The following is an 18,208-nucleotide window of genomic DNA, read 5'->3' on the forward strand; positions in this document are numbered from 1 at the left end:
ATTAAGTGAGTCCCATTGCATAATCCATTTGAGGGGTCTAGATTTCTCAGCAGCATGATTGGCGCATTTTCTTTCAGCACTAACCTAATATGCTAATTGTAAAGATTCATTAATTGTTATGCATTTAGAAGAGCATATTTGTTGATTTATCTTTTGCGCTATGAAGTAACAGAATAAGACATTTAAAAAAGTTTAGACATATTTGATAATGCACCTATGGGGTGGTAGTCCATTTGGTGTTAAGGTGTTGAGGTATTCTTCTTGATAATAGTTGTTGGTATCATCTTCCACTGAGTCAAAACTAATATACGTTTTTGTTTCTCCAGGGAATTTCCCAATCAGCATTTCATTTAGATTATCTACAAATTCATTTCTACTTGTTAAGATTGCCCGTTCCGTTATATAGTCAACTGTAATTTTGTTGAAGGGCTAGAAATATTTCCCTGATCAAGGTTTCTTCTGGATTACCATGTTGTGTTTATTGTACAGTCATTTGTTCTGGAAGTGCTATTAAATTATCCTTTATTGTGGTTTCTTCCCCATTTCCAACTAGAAGAAAAAAGTTAGTAAAACTTGTATCTACTCTTGCTCGCATATTTGTTGATAGTTGAATCTTTTCCATTAAAGGCCACAAATACGACCTAACCAAACTTGCATTTACCGTCTCCGCGCGTGTAGATTTTGGTACAATATGCAAAACTTGATGAAAGTCCCCTCTAAATACCATGACTTTCCCTCCCAAAGGTATGTCGCTATCCATTATATCGCGAAAGCTTCTGTCGACTGTTTCAATTGTGTGTCTCTTAGCCATGGGTGCTTCGTCCAATATTATTGATTTTTCTTGTCTAATTAGTTTAGCTCCCCCACCTTGTTTTGACATATTTGTCATTGTTGTCTCATCAGCTTGTAGTGGTATGCCAAATCTTGACTGTGTCGTATGACCTCCAAGCAATATTGCTGCTGCTACACCACTGGTTGCAGATGCTAATTCTATCATACCTTCTGATCTAACCTTTCCTAGTAACGCACGATATATAAATGTTTTTCCGGTTCCCCCAGGCCCATCCTCAAAGAATAACCCCGGTGTTTCTGAGTTGACCCTTTCAAGAATGGTATTGTAAGCTTGCGCTTGTTCTTGATTCAATTTTGATTGAGCGGCAACATCTTCAGCTGGCACTTTAACGGACATTTCTTATATTATTTCTCTACATTCATGTGGTTCAGTTTGAAGTGCTTGTTGTTTGATCTGAGGGATGTCATATTTGTCCACACTTTGTCCCATACACTCTAAGTAATAGTTAATACTTTTGAAGGTACATTGGATTTGTGCGTCTGTTGTGCTTGAATGGCTCCTTTGAAAGTCTTCAGACATATCCCCGTAATATGTGTCCAAGAGACATCTGACATCCGTTGGGTTGCAATGAACCAAGATTGTTTCAAACAATCATCGAAGGGCGGCAGGCATCTTGAGGTAACAGCCTCGCGTAAACATTCTGAAATGTTGTTATCTGATTCTAATAACCCTCTTTCTTTGGCTGCCTGCTTAAAAGTATCAGAATGCTTTCCATTAACAGTGAGTAAGTATTCAAAGGAAGTTGGCCCTCGAACTTGATTCAATAATAGCCTTTCGTAATACCTTTCTCCTTCTCGTGGATTAGCTGCGATATTGAGCAGCTATATTTATTATGTTATGTTTTTGTATTTAATCAACATACAAAGTAAGTGTAATTGCCTTACCAATATTTATGCGACCAATGACAGTGCGGGATTTTATTTTTGTCCATAGTTTGGATTGGGAGTTCGAAACTTAATACTCTGGAAATTCTCTGTAGAGATATTTGCGAGCATCAACACCTATAGAGCACATCTTGAAATACGCGGTAAGCATAGTTTTGTTTACAAAATCAGATTCCACAATAGTTTGTAGATTTTACACTACATATCGTTTTGTAAGTATATTACAAAGTAATCGGGTTATTTTGTGTTGCAATTGTTGCTATTAATAATATATGAGTAAAATTTGTAAAGTACCTATTTATTTGCCCCGTAGATGTAATTTTAGGTTTATAACTGGTGGTTGCATTTCAGTTAGGTTAAACTCATAAATTCGCCAAGACACCCAACGTGCATCTTGGAAGCTTTTGATTTCGTCAATGACATTTTCCCTATCGTTTGATCAATGTGTACTGGACATTTGTCATGGCCTTTATATATATATTTGTAAAGATACTTTATTGCTTTAACCCCTGAGCAGACCTCAACATTAATGTGACAATTATATATCATCAACAAATATGGATTATATGGTACAACCCATTGGTTATTCATCTTCATTCCACCGACCTCACTTGTTTTCCCATCATTTCTTCTTTTGTAAATCGGATATCCATCCTTTCTTTGTATTGTTTTGTTCTTGAATGTTCGGGGGTAGTGAAATTTACATTGTCCATCCTTCATACACGGGCTTGTCTTACATTTTTCGCCGCAAGGTCCATGTATCATATGTCTTACAACTAATACACTCAATTCTGGATGTGTGGCACTATCCGGGATTTCGACAGAAATGTATCTATCATAGTCGTCTGCTGATCGTATCTTATTACCTTCTTTTAATATTAAAAGCAGGTGTATATGTGGTAAGTCTCTCTTATGAAATTCTACCACAAAAACATGTGCTGCAATCGGTCCAGATATTTCTTTTTTGAAGATTTGGTCTTTCAAGTCTTGCAATTTTGCTCGAAACACTCTGGTAACCAAATCTGGCCTGTCTTGAGGTAGTTGGCCTGGACGCAAGGCTTGTTGAATCTCAATCCATTCTGGGTTACATGTCATGGTGATGAATAGGTATGGTCTTCCAAACTTGTGAACCAACGCCATAGCATCCATATAGCGTTATCGCATATCCCTGGGGACTCCAATGAACAATCCTGGCAGTAATACCCTCTGTCCTACCTTGTCCTCTCTACTCTCTCCTGCCGTGACACTAACAACAATACCTTTGAGTATCTCCCTTCGATAATTTGATTGCTCTAATTTATGATATTAAAGTCTTGTTGTTTCTATTTTGATGTATATGTCCACAACAAACTGCTGCAACAATCTCCCGCACAGTAACAATATGGAATTGTCACCCGTTAGGACTTGTAGTTTATAATAGTAGTACTCCCTGCAGGAAACCAAACCTTTGGTTTCGCGTCATACACCTACATGTATTTAAAAGTACATGTTATGGATTACTAATAATGGTAGTGGGAAATTCACGGACATAGTTGCATAATCCAACGCTGACTTTGAGGCGAGCCCGTGTTTTTTCTATTCCATAAAGTAAAGTATCATATAGTGCATATTTTTTTCTGGTCAATTGGAATAAGTAACTTTTCCATATTATCTTTATAGCAGTTAAATTTTTTTATTTACAAGTCGTAAGATGCTAGGCAATTGGATGTATATTTTTGTTGGCTATATTTGAAAGTGCTTACCTTGTTCTTCATGGGCAAACATCTCTGCGACATTTGTGAATGATGATCTACCTATCTGGTGACTTGGTATCGCCACTCTTTGGTTGTTTTTGATTGGATCATGACACTTTTGTATTCCTTGATGCCAACCTCCTTTTCCTTTAGGAAGTATTAGAGGATATTGAAGCGGATCATAACAACCATAATAATGTTTGAGTCGATGTTTATGACCTGAGTGTTCATGTACTGCAATATCTTGTTCAAACGTTATATTTAGATTGTTACTGTCATGCCCCGAGACTATCCCCGAGATGCGGACACAGGACCTAGGATCATAAGTGACCCCAATATAACCCTGCTGGCATAATCATGAGCATACTTAAGATAATAAATTGATGTGGAAGCTAAATCATAAATAAAATGGAAAGGATGGGGAATACCCATATACTATAACTGAGATAAATGAAAATTGATGAGTTTAATACAAAGAAGATATTAACTCAATACTAAGTTGAATCTATCTATGTCTGAAAATAGCCTCTAACTGACTAGAAATATTGGGACAGACCCAGCTAAGTTTAGCAAAACTGAAACTAAAGGACTAAAAATAATATTGAAAAGAGACTCAAGACTATTGTCCTCGGAGAATGAGGACTTACCACTGATTCTACTGAACTGGAGATCGGGAACCGATCTAAGCATGATCTGGATGCTGAGAACATGAACCTACGTAACGAGAAGATGTAGCGCATGTATGCGTCAGTACTTGAAAGGCACTGAGCATGAAGGATAGAATACAACTGAAGTAACATATAACTGAACAAAGCAAATAAGCAATGATATAATCTGAATAGGATATAGATACTGAATGCTGAGATAATTGAATGCAATGACCAATTTATAATATGCTGAAACTGAATACTGACAAAACTAATAAATGGTCAATGCAATAGAATCTGACTGAACTCTGGGAGCTACTAATAACCGATAATAAAACCGCATGAGCTAAATGTGGAGTTCGATGTATACGCCCCATCGAGAAGACCAAATATACCCTGCCAGAGGTATAGAGGCATGCTGGCATGATCACTGAAATGATGCCTACAGAGGGGACTTACAATCTACGTGGCTAGTAGTTCTGGGACTATTTGGGTACGCTGAACCCTAGTCCAACTCGGTATTATGCTACTCCCAATGGATTAAGTGATTATCACATTATGATTGAATTTATGTAAGTTACTGGATAGCTTAAACTAAACATGCAAAACTGAGAATGCAACAATTAATCTGATAATGATGCATTCATAAACTGAGGGATGTATAACTGAATACTGAAATATCTGACCTAGCATGTGTAATGCAAGAACCAAACAAATACATAGCTAGGGTACTGAAATTCATGCAATAAACTGAATATTAACATACTAATCTGATTTGGATCATTCTAACAGCTAGGAACCCAACAGTTCTAACATTTAAGAAGCCCTAGGTGTAGTCTTAATAAGGGAATCAAGAAACTGACTGAAAACTAGGGACCTAATGGGTGAAAGGAACCCACTAGTGAAATCCCATATACCTGGTGACGAATTTCACGGAGAAATCCTTTGCTTTCTGGGCTGGAACTGAAGAAAACTTGTTGCGTTCTTGAACTAGGGTTCTTGACTTCTTTATCCTCTTAGCGTTCTAATTTTCTATGTTTCGATTAATGATTTGACTTAGGTAAGTTCTAGTTATGTTTCTAGGCTTAAATTGACTAAAACCTCATAATTTAGGGTCTAAACGACGTAGTTTAGGGGTCCAACGAAGTAGGAAAAGTACCATAACAACCCTAACTTAATTCTGGTGAAGCCCATCCACGGAAGGAACGACGGTCCGTCGTTTGATCTACCGGCCGTCGTTTGGGTTCGTCGGTCAAGTCTGTCCGGCAGGTCTTCACTTAAATGAGCGTAACTCTTTACTCGGAGGTCGGATTTTTAGCAAACCGTGGTCGGACCTACGGACCGTGGGTCTGTCTGTAGTTCGAGACTTAGACGATTTTCTGAGTTGGGTTTGGGTAGGGGTTGCAGTGGTGAACCACGGAGTACCAGCACAGGCCGTGGTCTGACCTACGGTCCATGGATGGCAACCATGGGTTGCACCTGCAACTTCTCAAAATCTGCATTTTGGTCTATCTAGGATATGGGGTGTTACATTATCTCCCCCTTGAGAACATTCATCCTCGAATGAAGACTAAAGTAGCTGAAATAGAGGGAAAGGGCTGCAATCCCTTCCACTAAACACTGAGAACTGAATTTCTGACTGAACTGAGTTCCAAGAACATGCTAATATGCTGAAAATGCAAGTACAAACTGAAGGAACATGATTCTAAGACTGAATTTACGCATAAATGACTGAAAAACTGTAGAGGAACTATTAACTCAAGCTGGAGTGAAATCAGAAGGAAAGAAGTGAGGATACTTGGCTTTCATGGCCGCTTCTGCTTCCTAGGTGGCTCCCTTTACCGACTAACTCCTCCACCAAACCATGACTGAAGTGACTTCTTTGTTTCACAACTTTCTAACTTGACGATAAAGAATATCAACTGGTACATCCTCATAAGAAAGGCTATCTTTTACAACCACAGTCTCTATTGGCACTACGGATGCTGGATCACCCACACACTTCTTCAAAAGTGAAATGTGAAAGATTGGATGCACTGCTAACAAATCTACTGGAAACTCTAACTCATAAGCCACTTTACCAATCCTTTCCAAGATCTGGTAAGGGCCTACATATCTGGGACTGAGCTTCCCTTTCTTGCCAAATCTCATCACCCCCTTCATAGGTGACACTTTAAGAAAAACTCAATCATCAACTTGGAACTCTAGTTCCCTTCTTCTCACATCTGCATAAGACTTCTGGCGACTCTGGGCAGTCTTAAGTCTATCTCTAATGATTTGCACTTTCTCCATAGCATCAAGGACTAAATCTGGTCCTATCAAGGCTGCTTCACCAACTTCAAACTAGACAACTGGAGATCTACATCTACACCCATACAATGCCTCATAAGGGGCCATCTAAATGCTGGAATGGTAACTAGTTTTGTAACTGAACTCAATAAGAGGAAGGTGATCGTCCCAACTACCCTTGAAGTCGATCACACAAGCTCTCAACATTTCCTCTAAGGTATGAATGGTACGCTCAGCCTGACCATTCGTCTGTGGATGAAATGATGCGCTAAGGTTAACCTGAGTACGAAGACCCTTTTGAAATGACTTCTAGAAATGAGAGATAAACTGAGGACCTCTATCGAAGATGATAGACAAAGGAACCCTATGCAACCTCACAATCTCATTAATGAAAAGCTTGGCGTAATCCTCCACCGAATGTGTAGTCTTGACCTCCAAAAAGCGAGAAGACTTAGTAACCCTATCAACACTCACCCAAATGGAGTCATGCTGTGTGCGAGTACGAGGTAAACCTGTGATGAAGTCCATGTTGATCATTTCCCACTTCCAAGTAGGAATGTCAATCTCTTGAGTCATGCCTCCCGGTTTCTAATGTTCTACCTTGACTTGCTGGCAATTGGGGCACTTAGCCACAAAGTCTGTTTTATCTCTTTTCATACCATTCCACCAATAGACTTCTCGTAGATCGCGGTACATCTTAGTGACGTCTGGATGGATAGAATATCTGGAGTTATGAGCCTCTGCAAGGATATGTTGTCTCAACTCACCCACAGTAGGAACACATAATCGACCCTAGTAGCGAAGCATACCATCTCCCCCTTGGGAGAAAACCTCCACTCTCTGATTGTGGACTGCACCCTAAAGTTCAAGCAAGATTGGATCATTATCTTGCTTTTCCTTAACCTCTATTACCAAAGAAGATTCTTCCCCATTCTAAACCGTTACACCACCATCTGATATGCTCATAAGACGAACACCTAGGCGAGCAAGAATGTGAACATCCTTTGCTAGCTCTTTTCTTTCTTCCTCAACATGTGCTACACTACCTATAGATAATCTGCTAAGAACATTTGCTACTACATTCGCCTTACCCAGATGGTAATGCACTCTCATATCATAATCTTTGAGGAACTCAAGCCACATTCTATGGTAAAGATTTAACTCTTTTTGGGTGAATACATACTGGAGGATCTTATGGTATGTGAACACATCTACATGAACACCATACACGTAGTGTCTCCAAATCTTGAGTGAAAATACCACTGCTGCAAGCTCGAGGTCATGAGTCGAATAATTCTTCTCATGTACCTTAAGCTGTCTAGAAACATAAGCTATAACCTTACCTCGCTGCATCAATACAAAACCTAGGCCGACCCTTGATGCCTCACAATAGATCACATAATCATCTAAACCCTCTGGTAGAGTCAAGACATGAGTTATAGTCAACCTAGTTTTCAGTTCTGCAAAGCTTTTCTCACAATCATCTGACCCTCGAAACTTGACCATCTTCTGAGTCAACCTAGTCAATGGTGAGGTTATGATTTAAAATCCTTCCATGAACCGTCTGTAATTGCCCGCTAGACCTAAGAAACTTCTGATATCTGTAGCAGAGGTAGGTTTGGGCCAATGTTTCACGGCTTCTATCTTCTGGGAATCTACTCAAATTCCTTCACTAGACACAATATACCCAAGGAAAGCAACTGATTGTAACCAAAACTCGCACTTGTTAAATTTTGCAAATAACTGGGGATCTTTGAATCGTTTGTAGAACTACTCTCAAATGACTCGCATGTACTTTCTCATTCCTAGAGTAAATGAGGAAATCATCAATAAAGATGATAACGATCAAGTCTAAGTACTGCATGCACACTTTGTTCATCAAATCAATGAAAGTTGCAGGAGCATTGGTTAGTTCGAATGACAAAACTACAAATTCGTAATGACCATACTGAGTTCTGAAGGCTGTCTTCAGAATGTCACTATCTCTGACTCTAAGCTGATGATAACCTGATCTAAGGTCTATCTTTCAGAAATGACTAGCACTTTGAAGTTGGTCGAACAAGTCATCAATCCTGGGGATGAGATACTTATTCTTGATTGTGACTTTGTTTAACTACCTATAGTCAATGCACATTCTTAGAGAACCATCTTTTTTCTTTACGAACAACACTGATTCACCCATGACGAAATACTAGGTATGATGAAGCCCCTATCGAGAAGGTCTTTCAACTGCTATTTCAATTCCTTAAGCTCAGCTAGAGCCATTCTGTAAGGAGGAATAAAAATAGGCTGGGTATATGGAAGGAGATCAATCCCAAAGGCGATTTCCCTTTCGGGAGGAACTCCGGGAAGATCATCTCGAAACACTTTTGGAAACTCATTGACTACAGGGACTGACTCAAGAGTTGGGGATTCAGAACTAGAATCCTTAACCCGAACTAGATGATAGAGTTAACCCTTAGATATCATCTTTCTGGCCTTAAGGTAAGAAATGAATGGACCCATTGGCGCCTAGCTACTACCCTTCATTTCTAGGATTGGTTCGTCTGGAAACTGAAAATGAACAATCCTAGTTCTACAATCAACTGAGGCATAATAGGAATGTAACCAATCCATGCCTAGAATGACATCGAAGTCTACCATTTCTAACTTTACAAGATCTGCTGAGGTGACTTTCTGAAAGACTGTGACAGGGCAATTTCTATATACCCGTCTAGCTATAATTGGGTCACCGACTGGAGTACAGACTGAGAAAGGTTCTGACAAAGTTTCTAGGCTAACACTGAATTGGACTACTATGTAAGGAGTTACAAAAGACAAAGTAGCCCTGATGAGTCCACTAATTGGACTCATTTAGGGCATTATTTTGATAGAAATAATGTCCTCAAATGCTTATTTTCTCTCAATATCTGATGAAAACTCTTAAGTTTTAGCTATTTGAAGTTTGAGTGAAAACATGGACACTTACGCGCAAAAAGGAACAAAGAGGCTGAATAAAATGAAGAAACTAAAGCCTGAGCTTCGCCAACCATAACTGGCGAGTTGCCAAAGGGACATATTTCGCCCTTTGTACCAGTACGCGAAGCCCTGAAGGGAGAGGATCAAAATGGCGATAAAAGGAGTAGTCGAGGTGTCGGTGGATAGTTTCGAGAAGAAAAAAAATACCGCCCAATGATCCAAGACACAAACATGCTGAAGGCAAACCACAAAAGGCGAAGAACTAGAAGAAGGGTGAATCGCCGAGTCATTCGGAGGACTCGACTAACCTCGCCGAACTATCCGCAACACTATTTTTCTGAAACTATAAATTCTAGCCTTAGTTAATATTTTTAGGGCATCCGAACTTTATTGTAATTTTTCTTTTAGAATATTATCTTTCTTGTATTTTTCTCTCAAGTTTGGAGAGGGTTTTGTGGAGACTTGAAGAAAGGAGTTCTTCTTCCCCAAGTTGGAAGTGGGTCTTCTCTATTCGGTTTACTTTGCTTAATTCAAGGTTTAATTTCTTATACCAAGTTGATTTCATTATCATGTTAGGTATAATTTCTTATTTCTTGATGTGTTGCTAAAAACCCCAATTCTTGGGGTGTGATTTAGCAAATATGGGTTGATATTCTTGTTAGGTCTTGTTTGCCAATAGGTTTGATGTATTTTAATGGTGATTGCACCTAGTGGTTGTGGTTTAATTTAAAGGGTTTGTAGTTGCAAATACTAAGTCACCCATGTGTTTTCGGCTTGCCTAAAAAGGAGGTCGTGAAACCAAAACCACTAGACTGATGGCCTAACGAGTGGGTCGACATGAGGTTCAGCCCGAGAGGGTGAGCCCTAGTCCCATATCCTAACACTCAGCTCGAGAGAGTGAGTGGGGTAAGGCGTAGGCTGGTCTTCATGCGGCAAATGGGTGTCCGAGAGGAATGCATTTGAAATGGGGTAAGTTGCCCGAGAGGGAACTTATTTCCATTTAAAGATTAGCCTAGTCACTATTATTTTGCAAATGTCCTATTGAAAGCATGTACCGAACAATTTATCTCAACTTGTATTGCGGTCACNGGGAGTAGTATTGAGCCCCGATATGGGGACGAGCTTGAATTCAGATAATTCACGTCTCCATAAATCATGTAGCCATCATGGGTAGTAAAGGATCATACTTTTTAGATGACTCCTTAAGATACTTTTAGCATAAGCTAGTGGATCCACTAAGTCAAGTGTTCTATATGATGGCAAAGTATAGGACAGTTCTGGCAGCATAGGAAAGACGTTGTATCACCACTTAGGCTCATAGTGGTGGTTGTGGGTTAGAGAAGCTCCCACAGAAACTATATTACTTTATTATATGAGTAAAGTTGAGTTTGTTATTGCATTTTCTTTAACGAACTAAGTTCTTTTTACTGTTTTACAAAGCTTTTCATAAATTGCATGTGTTTTATTGCTGTATTTGAGTTAAGTATTCATGAGTTGAGAAGAGCCAAGGTAAGTGTTTCTTTCAAATTCCTTTCAAGCTTAAGTTGTGTTTAGCATTCCAACTCGCATACTCGTACATTCAATGTACTGATGCCAGTTGGCTCGCATCATCTTATGATGCATACACAGGTAACCAGGATCAGCATCCAACACCTCATTGATCAGGTTCAACACTCAGAGTTAGTTGGTGAGCCTCCTTGCTTTCGGAGGGCTCCTTTTTACATTGCTTTTCTAGTTATCAGTTGTTAGGATGATCAGGGGTCCTGTCCCGACATCCCTCCTTATTTTAGAGGCTTCATACACAGTTAGTATGTAACACTCCGTAACCGAAAACAGAACTTAATGAAGATATCCATAAGTTGCAGGTGCAACCCACGGTTGCTATCCACTGACCATAGGGTGACCCATGACCCGTGCTGGTGGTCCGTGGTTCGCATCTGCAACCATCCCCATAAATTAAAAAAAAAACCATTCTCAGGCATGACCCACAGACTGACTTGACGGATCGTGGATCCATCGACGGATCGTGGATCCATCGACGGATCGTCGATCAGTCCGTAGGTCAAGGCCCTCAGAACCTGGTCTCTAAAGTCAATCGACGGACTGACATGATGGATCGTGAATCCATCGACGGATCGTCGATTAGTTCGTAGGTCAAAAACCTCAGAACCTGGTCTCTGACATCATCGACGGACTGACGAGACGGATCGGGAATCCATCGATGGATCGTCGATCAGTCCATAGGTCGCTTTAGCAGATTTTAAGTCAGGGTCGTTTTGGTCTTTTCCTATTTCGTTGGACCCCTAATCTATGTCGTTTAGGCCATAAATTAGGAGGTTTTAGTCATTTTAAGCATAAAAACATAACTAGAACTTACCTAAGTTAAATCATTAATCAAAACTTAGAAAAAATAGAACGGTAAGAGGAGAAGGAAGTCAAGAACCCTAGTTCAAGGACGCAACAAGTATTCTTCAGGTCCAGCCTAGAAATTAAAGGATTTTTCCATGAAATTCGTCACCAGGTATGTGGGATTTCACTAGTGGGTTCCTTTCACCCATTAAGTCCCTAGTTTTCAATCAGTTTCTTGATTCCCTTATTATGACTAGACCTAGGGTTTCTTGAATGTTTGAATTGTTGGGTTCATAGATGTTAGAATGATCCAAATTAGATTAGTATGTTAATATTCAGTTTATTGCATGAATTTCAGAACCCTAGCTATGTATTTCTTTAGTTCTTGAATTACACATGATAGGTCATATATTTCAGTATTCCGTTATGCATGCCTCAGTTTATGAATGCATCATTATCAGATTAATTGTTGCATTCTTAGTTTTACATGTTCAGTTTGAGCTATCCAGTAACATAAATTCAGTCATAATGTGTTAATGACTTAATTCATTGGGAGTAGCATAAACTGAGTTGTACTAGGGATCAACGTACCCAAATAGTCCCAGAACTAGTAGCCACTTTGAAGTTTGAGTGAAAACATGGACACTTACGCACAAAAAGGAACAAATAGGCTGAATAAAATGAAGAAACTGAAGCCTGAGCTTCGCCAAGCATACCTGGCGAGTTGCCAAAGGGACATATTTCGCCCTTTGTTCCAGTACGCGAAGCCCTGAAGGAAGAGGATCAAAATGGCGATAAAAGGAGTAGTCGAGGTGTCGGTGGATAGTTTCACGAAGCAGAAAAATACCGCCCAATGATCCAGGACACAAACATGCTGAAGGCAAACCACAAAAGGCGAAGAACTAGAAGAAGGGTGAATCGCCGAGTCATTCGGAGGACTCGACTAACCTCGCCGAACTATCCGCAACACTATTTTTCTGAAACTATAAATTCTAGCCTTAGTTAATATTTTTAGGGCATCCGAACTTTATTGTAATTTTTCTTTTAGAATATTATCTTTCTTGTATTTTTCTCTCAAGTTTGGAGAGGGTTTTGTGGAGACTTGAAGAAAGGAGTTCTTCTTCCCCAAGTTGGAAGTGGGTCTTCTCTATTCGGTTTACTTTGCTTAATTCAAGGTTTAATTTCTTATACCAAGTTGATTTCATTATCATGTTAGGTATAATTTCTTATTTCTTGATGTGTTGCTAAAAACCCCAATTCTTGGGGTGTGATTTAGCAAATATGGGTTGATATTCTTGTTAGGTCTTGTTTGCCAATAGGTTTGATGTATTTTAATGGTGATTGCACCTAGTGGTTGTGGTTTAATTTAAAGGGTTTGTAGTTGCAAATACTAAGTCACCCATGTGTTTTCGGCTTGCCTAAAAAGGAGGTCGTGAAACCAAAACCACTAGACTGATGGCCTAACGAGTGGGTCGACATGAGGTTCAGCCCGAGAGGGTGAGCCCTAGTCCCATATCCTAACACTCAGCTCGAGAGAGTGAGTGGGGTAAGGCGTAGGCTGGTCTTCATGCGGCAAATGGGTGTCCGAGAGGAATGCATTTGAAATGGGGTAAGTTGCCCGAGAGGGAACTTATTTCCATTTAAAGATTAGCCTAGTCACTATTATTTTGCAAATGTCCTATTGAAAGCATGTACCGAACAATTTATCTCAACTTGTATTGCGGTCACATCCCAAGAACTTCTCCCCATACTTGAATTTTCTCTTTATTTTTGTTATTTTAGCTATACTTGTGACAAACCCTCATTTGATATTTGGCACTGGTGTCACCCACTTGAATTTACTTTGTTTCTATTCGATAATTTCTCAAACTACAACTAACTAGAACAAAATTTTAGCCTAACTACTATTTTCACTATCACTCCCTTGGGACACGACCCCAACCCTTGGTTGGGCTACTATATTATCGATGATCATAGATACTAGTACTGTAGGTTAGTGTCGTTGGTCACTATAAGCATCAACATGGCGCCGCTGCTGGGGAGTGGTGTCACATGAAGATGCAGATTTCTAGAGTTTTTGTTCTTTTTAGTGTAGCTTTACTAACTTAATTTTTAGTTTTGTTTTACTTGTTTGTGTGTTGAAACAGGAAGAATGAGTGTGAATGATGACAAAGGTCCCAAATGGACCAACTGCTATCTTCTTTCTATCCAGAGCCCAAAGAGGGGTGGCCTCATGAAAATGAGGCAAACCTCACTAATGGAACTTGAGTGAGGAGTTGGGTCGTGCCACGATATTAAATAAGGCGCTTCTTGGGAGGCAACCCAAGGATTTACCGCTTTATTTTTGCATTAAGAAATAATGGTGTGTTGTTTGTGTAGGTCAAAGTATGGAAAGTAAGTAAAAAGTGCAAATTGGCGAGCCAAAGGTCCGGTCGGTGCTTCGCCAAAAAAGTCAGCGACCCTGACTCAGACCTCCGTTGGACTAAAGACAATTTCAAAATGGAGTCTGTAAAACTTGGCGTGCCTAGGAAATTATTGGCGAATCGCCGACCTAGTCAGCTATTTTGATCTAGTTCGCTGGTTGGATCCCCAGTTTAACTGGAGGTCCAGTAAAACTCACTGAGGTAAGTATCCACTCAGCGAGTCACCGAATGAATTAGTGACCACGACTAATGTCAACGAATGGGAGAGAACTGGATGGTTTCTTAAAAGGCCAAAGGTTTAAACTTTCAAACTCTACAGTTTCCCTCACTTTAGACATTCAAAAACTCGCACCCATTTAGTATTTTCAATACTTCTTGCGTTTTTATTGTATTTGAGCTGTTCATTTGTGCTTGGATTTGGATTGCATTGCTGCATAGCACGTCAATACTATCTAATTCGGCGTCAAAGGTTGGTAATCGAACCCCTCAGCTATTTGATCAGAATTTTTACTCATTTGCATAATGTTGATATGATTGAAAATTGTTGTTGAGTCTCTCAGTTGATGGGATTGCACGTATTACCAATTACTAATCAATACTTATTGTGTAGCTGGTAAAATCCCACTAGATCGTGCATTGATTTGAATTATGTTGATATAGGTGTGTAAAAAAATTACTATGGGTCTGAATTCATGCCCTAGAAGATTAAACTGCGTTATCAGGGGTTGCGGGGTTGGATTTGAAAGAAATGGTCTAAAAATATACGCGTTTAGTTGTTTGGCGAGTTGAGTATAAATCGCCGAACAACCCGGCGGTTCGCCTAACGTTCCCATTTCACCTTTACTAAATGCTAAATGCATTGATTTATCTGATACTTTCGGCGGTAAGTATGGTGTCGTCAAGGGCACTCAGCGACTCGCCGAAAGTCTTCTAGCCTTCCCCTTTGTCTGCACCCTTGTATCATTTGTGCATTGTTTTTCAGCGCATCGCCTAATGCGATGAGCACTCCACCAACTTAGTTGGGGAGGTAATTCTACACCCACGACCCCCCTTGCTCCTATTTAAACTATTACCTAAATTTTTCTCAAAGTCTTTTGGAGAAATACCTAGACCAAAAGTAGCAGGAAAAGAGATGCCACCCCGACATGTAAGAGCAAGAGATTTCAAAAGAGACGAGAAGATAGCAGAATTGGTAAAAGAGAGAAGAGAAAGTAAGAAACCAATCTCCAGCAGAAGGATCCCCATTTACCCCACAATTCCTTCATGGAAACAAGAAGTCTACACGGCTAAAAACTCTGTTTTGTTTTGGCCAGCATTGAAGTGGACAGAATGGTTGCTGCTAACATCGCTGTAGAAGCTAAGGCAAATGAACATAATGAGAACCAAAATGACAATTCAGGGACCATTATCGAATTTCAGGCTAATGCATCGGGCAGCAACGCCCCGACAGATGGAGCAAGCGTGTCGACATGATCTCCTCTTTACCTCCTTCTCTGTTCTTTCTCTACTTTAACTTTTGGATATTTCTAGTTGTATTTGAGGACAAATGCATGTAATCATGGTGGGGTGAGGCCTACACCTTTTGTGTTGATATTTGTGTTTTTGTGCATATTTGAGTTGTGTGTTATATATTGCTTATCGTGGATGTTTGAGTTCATGGCTCCTCTTTATTTAAATTGTAAAATGATTTTTGACCCTTTCAAAAATTTTAAATTTTTTTGAACATTTTTTGCCACCCCTTGTGAGTTGAATGTGGCTGTTGTTTTGCAAAAAAATGTGTCTCAGTCTTGATCAATACCGATGACTTGAATAGTGCTCTCGATTGAACGAACATGAATGCGCGGCTACGACGAGGCTAAATGAAGTTGCATAAACAATATGTGAACCTTTTGCATCTCGTTGTGATTAGCCAGTTATTGAATTGATTTTCTTGCAATGACCGTTGCACAATAGCGAAAGTGTTTAGTCTTGTTTGACTTAAGTGTCGATGCCTTGTGCGATTAGCTTACTTTGAACCATGCATGAATAAACCTAGAATTTTCCCCGTTAGTCAGATTGATTTAGAAAGGTGTCCTTTTCAGATGATCGTAGGTAGCTTTAAAGAGTGTGAGCCAAATTTGACATATACCTTTTTTGTGGCCAACCCGTGAGCGTGTGAAACTCTTTCCAACACCCTTTTGAGCCTTACCTTTCTTTGAAAAAACCTTGATGAACCCTAGACCTTACTTGACCCACTACCTATAATCCTCTTGATTTGCGGTTTAGCGAATAGCCAACTTAGGCCAAAAGCCTAAGTGGGGGTGTGGTGAAAAGGGAAAGGAGAAGTCAAGAAGTGCAAGAAAAGTCCCCCTTAACCCATGGTGTTGCAGAACAATGGAAACCCTCCCCAAAGAAAATGTGTGGAATAAAGTACAAAGGAAATCGAGTTTCCAAGCAATCTATGGAGGTGAATAAAAATATGACTTAGAAGCAAATCTAGAGAAATAATTGATAAAGGAAAAGAAGGAAATACCTTGAGAATACCACATCTCACCAGGAAAGAGTCACTAAGCCTAAATGATCATACCTTTGTACTCATTCTCATTACAAGCCTTAGAAAGACCTTTCTGATCTTCAGTGAGTTGGACCGAAGATCGATCGGAAAATAAGGGCAAACCTATGGGTGAAAACATGCATTGTTTTCCTCTTTTTGAGTGTGAGCGTTGCATTTGATTCCTGATCTTCAATTGATTAACCTCTGTGTGTGAAGATGGAATCATTCTTTATGTGAGGGCATGTAGATACTTTTTGTTGACCTTAAACTTGCACAAGTAGCAAGTATTGCGAGCATGAGAATCTTTGGTAATGGTGTGTCACAACTTGAATCTTTGAGTACACAATTGATCCTTGCATAAGTAAATTGAGTCTTGTTGTGTGCTTTCAAGATTGAGTATTGTCTAGCACTGTCTGAGACACCCTTTTTGAACGGCTGAACTCATGTTTGCTTGAGGACAAACAAAAGTTTAAGTTGGGGGTGTTGATGAGTCCACTTTAGGGCTTTATTTTGATAGAAATAGTGTCCTCAAATGCTTATTTTCTCTCAATATCTGATTGAAACTCTTAAGTTTCAGGTATTTGAAGTTTGAGTGAAAATATGGACCCTTACGCGCAAAACGGAACAAAAAGGCTGGAAAAAAATGAAGAAACTTAAGCCTGAGCTTCGCCAAGCACACTTGGCGAGTCGCCGAAGGGACATATTCCGCCCTTTGTTCCAGTACGTGAAGCCCTGATGGAAGAGGAGCAAAAAGGCTATGAAAGGAGCAGTCAACGTGTCGCCGAATAGGTCTGCGAAGAAGAAAAATACCGCTCAATGATCCAGGACACAAACATGCTGAAGTCAAAGCACAAAACGTGAAGATCTAGAAGAAAGGCAAATCGCCGAGTCATTCTGCGGACTCGACTAAACTCGCCGAACTATCCACAATACTATTTTCTGAAACTATAAATACTAGCCTTAGTTATTATTTTTAGGGCATCCGATCATTATAATATTATCTTTCTTGTATTTTTCTCTCAAGTTTGGAGAGGGTTTTGTGGAGACTTAAAGAAAGGAGTTCTTCTTCCCCAAGTTAGAAATGAGTCTTCTCTATNGACGTGTCGCCGAATAAGTCCGCGAAGCAGAAAATACCGCTCAATGATCCAAGACACAAACATGCTGAAGTCAAAGCACAAAACGTGAAGATCTAGAAGAAAGGTGAATCGCCGAGTCATTCGGCGGACTCGACTAAACTCACTGAACTATCCGCAACACTATTTTCTGAAACTATAAATACTAGCCTTAGTTATTATTTTTAGGGCATCCGATCATTATAATATTATCTTTCTTGTATTTTTCTCTCAAGTTTGGAGAGGGTTTTGTGGAGACTTAAAGAAAGGAGTTCTTCTTCCCCAAGTTGGAAATGGGTCTTCTCTATTCATTTTTCTTTGCTTAATTCAAGGTTTAATTTATTATACCCAGTTGTTTTTATTATCATGTTAGGTATAATTTCTTATTTCTTGATGTGTGGCTAAAAACCCTTTCTTGGGGTGTGAT

General features: G+C 39.6%; 1 protein-coding gene across 1 annotated transcript; it reads right to left on the bottom strand.

Moving 5' to 3' along the window:
• Positions 1-478: 478 nt before the first annotated feature.
• On the bottom strand, positions 479-1,189 carry LOC125873897 (uncharacterized). Its single transcript, XM_049554727.1, has one exon. It carries the CDS (start codon positions 1,187-1,189, stop codon positions 479-481), a length of 711 nt encoding a protein of 236 aa, XP_049410684.1.
• Between the last annotated feature and the right edge of the window lie 17,019 nt (positions 1,190-18,208).

Source organism: Solanum stenotomum, chromosome 8, assembly GCF_019186545.1.
Source record: "Solanum stenotomum isolate F172 chromosome 8, ASM1918654v1, whole genome shotgun sequence".
Lineage (NCBI taxonomy): Eukaryota > Viridiplantae > Streptophyta > Magnoliopsida > Solanales > Solanaceae > Solanum > Solanum stenotomum.

Excerpts from the sequence above, each read along its gene's own strand:
- LOC125873897 (XM_049554727.1), bottom strand. The coding sequence starts at position 1,189 with ATGTCCGTTAAAGTGCCAGCTGAAGATGTTGCCGCTCAATCAAAATTG.